The sequence below is a fragment of the Carlito syrichta genome, unplaced genomic scaffold (assembly GCF_000164805.1).
Source record: "Carlito syrichta isolate Samal-C Ts95f unplaced genomic scaffold, Tarsius_syrichta-2.0.1 Scaffold303429, whole genome shotgun sequence".
NCBI lineage: Eukaryota > Metazoa > Chordata > Mammalia > Primates > Tarsiidae > Carlito > Carlito syrichta.
In genome coordinates this window covers 175952-180421 of record NW_007247525.1, presented here as the reverse complement: position 1 = coordinate 180421, position 4470 = coordinate 175952, and the positions used below count along the sequence as shown (strand labels likewise).

At 45.5% G+C, this 4470-nt stretch overlaps 1 protein-coding gene across 1 annotated transcript; it reads right to left on the bottom strand.

The window, feature by feature from the left end:
• Positions 1-3098: 3098 nt before the first annotated feature.
• Positions 3099-3662, bottom strand: IFNB1 (interferon beta 1). Its single transcript, XM_008058566.1, has one exon. The coding sequence runs from the start codon at positions 3660-3662 to the stop codon at positions 3099-3101; it is 564 nt and encodes a 187-aa protein (XP_008056757.1).
• Positions 3663-4470: the final 808 nt, after the last annotated feature.

Sequence of the window (4470 nt, the reverse complement as noted above, 5' to 3'; positions counted from 1 at the left end):
CGGCTCCGGTCGGCCGGAGACGGCGCGCGCACGCCGATCTATTTGTCACAGAGACGAGGGCTCACCAAGTCGCCTGGACTGTTCTCCAACCCGCGGGCTCGGGCAGTCCTCTCACCTTGGCCTCCCAAAGTGCTGGGATTACAGGCTGAGCCACTGAGCCTGGCCTCGTTTTCTTAAGAGTATTTGATGATCAAGTCCCTGATCAGATATGATCTGAGTACTTGGAAGTGTTGGGTGCTGCCTAAATATCAATTTTGATAACTGCAAAACTGACTATGCACCTATGTGCTGATATTGGCCAGCATCTGTGTGCCCATACACTTAGGCAACATTTATATACTGACGTGTAACCCAGCTGTTCTTCCGACTGCTCAAGAGCTAGGTAAGATGGCTCCTTCAGTCCAGGTCTGTGGAAGCACAGTGTCCTCTCCGTGATTTCTTTGGATTCCTAAGTTTCCGTGTGGGAAGGGGGAAGCTGGCTCTGTCACCATCTGTTTTCTGTCACTACCAATTTGGTTCATCCGTGAAGGTCTGGCCACCCCATGCTTATTTCCCCACACTGTTTCAAACATGGACCTGGACACTTTCTATGATATATACACAGAAATTATACACACATAGAAACTTTTTGCAGGTGGTTGCCTTTCCTGAGATTTTGGCAATCTTGGAGAGAGTTTCAACACACCAGTGCACACAGTTTCAACTCGCATGTGAGACGCTGTTTGGAAAATTTGTTTGTCCCTACCAAGAAGTTTTCAGTTTGCCTGGTTCTGGGGGGAACGTCACAGTTCCAGAGCTTTGGGGGGGATTTCTCTCTGTCTCTTGTCTCCTCAGAAACAAGCCAACACACAAACACATGCTTAAGTGTTTTACTGTCTTTTGTGTTGCCACACTCATCACCTCAAGATCTCATCTTGTATCTTTAGAGCCTCAGGAGACATTTCTCTAGTCAAAAAGTGTCCTCCCTGTGAGGTATTCTGGTGTCAACTAAAATGAATATTTAACTTTACCCCTTAAACATAATCATCAGCTCAACTTCTGCAAATGTATGCCTTTGGGCCAGTCTCCTTAATTTTTACTGGTATTAATTTTAGTTGTTATTTATCCTCCACTGGTGATGAACATACTTTTGACATTCTGGATGGGCTGACATGCTCAGCTGTGACACAGTATTTATAATTCAGCAGAAAAAACCTTTCTCCTGTCCTTCTGGCCTCTGCACACAGGCAGAGTGGGCCTTTCCAGGAAATGACAATTTTCTGGGCCAGTTTAGCAATTCAACTCAGAGACGGCAGTGTGCAGTAGGGGCCCATTGCAGAGAGAGACTTGGTGAGCTTCCCCTTGGCTACTCTAGACACCGCCTGGACTTTGCTTTTCTACTTGCTGATCTTGTCCTTGACTTCAGGCGAAAAGTAGTCCAACTGCTGAAGAGCTTTTGGCAGAACTGGGGTGGGGAGTTGGGGGGAAAAGGCAAGCTTGATTGCTTTACAAGGGACTTGACTGCTTTGGGTCAAGGTCAACAAGTCCATCAGGATGGCACTTCTTGGTTGCACAACAGTGTGTTACCCATCTTGAGCCAGAAGGGAGAATCCTGAGTTCATTGTGGGCACAATAGTAGCTTCTCTAGAACTCTAGATGGACAGATTTCATCAAGTTGATTCCTTTAAAAGGACCTCAGATTTCTGTATTGCTCTAGTAAAATGCCTAGATTCAAATAAAACCTTTTATGATTCTTCCCTTTTTACTTTTTAAACTCCACTCACTATGGATTTGAGAGAGGTCACTATGTGATCTTTAGGCAGTTACTAACTCTCTGAGATTTAGTTTTCTCTCCTATAAAATGGCAGTAACGTAATTGTGCCTACCTGAGAGGTGCTTGTGAAGAAGATTAAACCCAATTACCTCCACAGGAGCTCAGAGCAATGCTGTTTCATTAGAATCTCTCAGTAAATGGCAGCTGCTAATGATGGTCACAGCCATCCTAAACCACGTTCCCCAGAGGTTCAATACAGAGACAAAAATCAGCCAGTGGGCAAAGGCTGACCAGGTGCCTCAAGAACTCCTAGGAAGGCTTAATTTTTCCCAATGTAAGCCCTGGGGAAAACTAGTGCCCTCTTTATCTTTTCCTTTCTCTCATGCTCCCTGGCTTTCCCCTTGGTTCAAAACTGGACATACTGCTGCATCTGTCTTGGATCTGGCTTCGGGGAGTTTGTGACTTCAGAGATATAGAGTAGCAGGAAAACTAAACAGAATATTTCTAGAATTCTGTATGAACAAGACGGGGGGACCAGGAGCAGTCTCCGTTTTTTGAAACAACGGGGAGAAAAGTAACAGATGGCTAGGGTATAGAGTTCCTTTTCTTCTGGTGCCTGTGCCCTAGCAGCAGACAGAGACCCTCAGCTCCCCTAAGAGACCCACATCTCTCGGCTATCCCATGAAAAGCGCAATAAAGCAACTGCTGTTTAATAGTGGCCAGGACTTCTTACCCTGAAGCACACAAATATTTTTAAATACTTCCAGAAGTGGAGTATCCCCCAAATAACAGGGTGGACACAAAAGCTGACATATTCCTTTGGCTACCCTAATGGCCAGCAAAATTCTAAACACAGAGGAGAAACCGTGGGCACTCCAGGTTCTGATTTCTGGATCTCTTACTTGCCTCTTCCCTTCCTGTAGCAGTTCATGCCACATTTATTCCCCTGTAAGGTTCCAGTTCCCTTATTATATCTTACCTTGGGTACTCCATATGACTTCCTTGGACTTTAAATTCCTCAAGGGCAGGGATCAGAAACTATACTACGTTGCAGACACATTTTACAAAGAACATCTGATAAGTGCTCAGCAATTATGAATATGGGTCATTATATAAATCAAGCTGAAATTAAAACTGCCATGTTGATTTTTGTGTCAAAAATAATTTATTTTCCGGGGTAAAATAAATTAAAAAATTCATAAATTAATAAACATTTTAAAGTCTTCTAAGTCTTAAAGACCTCTTAAGTGCAGTGCATTAACTATTCAGTCACTTAAAAAGCCCCGGCCAGTTGGAGAATGCCTGAAATTATTGTCCAGTCCCAGAGGCATAGGCTGGGAGATCATCAGATTTGGAGGTAATCTGAAAGTCTGTTAATGAAGAAAAAGTTCTTGAGGAGTTCCTGTCGGACGATTGTCCAAGCACAGCTGCTGTACTCCTTGGCCTTCAGGTATCCCACAATCCTAAAGTAATAGCTGTTCAGGCGCATAAGCCTCACGGTATATCCCGTGGGGATGTCTTTCTTCTTCAGTTTTTCTCCCACGATTGTCTCCAGACGGTCTATCTGCTGATAGACGTTAGCAAGGAAGTTCTCAACAATGGTCTCATTCCAGCCAGTGCTAGAGAAGTCTCTTGTGAAAATATCAAAGATTTTCTGGAGCATCTTATAGATGACCAACGTGGTGTCCATATTCTGGAACTGCTGCGGTTGCTTTATCTCCTCAGGGATCCCAAAGTTCATCCTGTTCTTGAGGCAATCTTCAAGACTTGCATTCAGCTGCCACAGGAGATTCTGACACTCCAAACTGCTGCTTCTTAGTCTGAACTGAAGCAAGTCATCACTCATGGAAAGAGCTGTCATGGAGAAGCACAACAGGAGGGCAACTTGGAGGAGACACCTGTTAGTCATGATGACAACAGGAACAGTGTTGCCTACTATCTGTTGCACTGGAGTAAAGGTTTCAAAAGTCTCCGGTGTGACTGTCCTTTCTCCATGGGTATGGCCTATTTATATGAGATGGTTCAGAGGAATTTCCCACTTTCAGTTCTCCCTTTCAGTTTTAATATGTCACTTAAACTGTCAGTACCTCGAGTACTGTCTATTTAAGCTCCTATTTCTGCAATGTAGTTCAGTAGATACATACAAATGGAGAAATTTTTTTTTTTTGAGTCTCACTCTGTTGCCCAGATTGGAGTGCGGTGGCCACTCCCAGTCTCACTCTGTTGCCCAGATTGGAGTGCAGTGTCCACTCCCAGTCTCACTCTGTTGCCCAGATTGGAGTGCAGTGTCCACTCCCAGTCTCACTCTGTTGCCCAGATTGGAGTGCAGTGTCCACTCCCAGTCTCACTCTGTTGCCCAGATTGGAGTGCAGTGGCCACTCCCAGTCTCACTCTGTTGCCCAGATTGGAGTGCAGTGTCCACTCCCAGTCTCACTCTGTTGCCCAGATTGGAGTGCAGTGTCCACTCCCAGTCTCACTCTGTTGCCCAGATTGGAGTGCAGTGTCCACTCCCAGTCTCACTCTGTTGCCCAGATTGGAGTGCAGTGTCCACTCCCAGTCTCACTCTGTTGCCCAGATTGGAGTGCAGTGGCCACTCCCAGTCTCACTCTGTTGCCCAGATTGGAGTGCAGTGTCCACTCCCAGTCTCACTCTGTTGCCCAGATTGGAGTGCAGTGTCCACTCCCAGTCTCACTCTGTTGCCCAGATTGGAGTGCAGT

Bases quoted from the DNA above. Each gene is read 5' to 3' on its own strand.
- IFNB1 (XM_008058566.1), bottom strand. From the start codon at position 3,662: ATGACTAACAGGTGTCTCCTCCAAGTTGCCCTCCTGTTGTGCTTCTCC.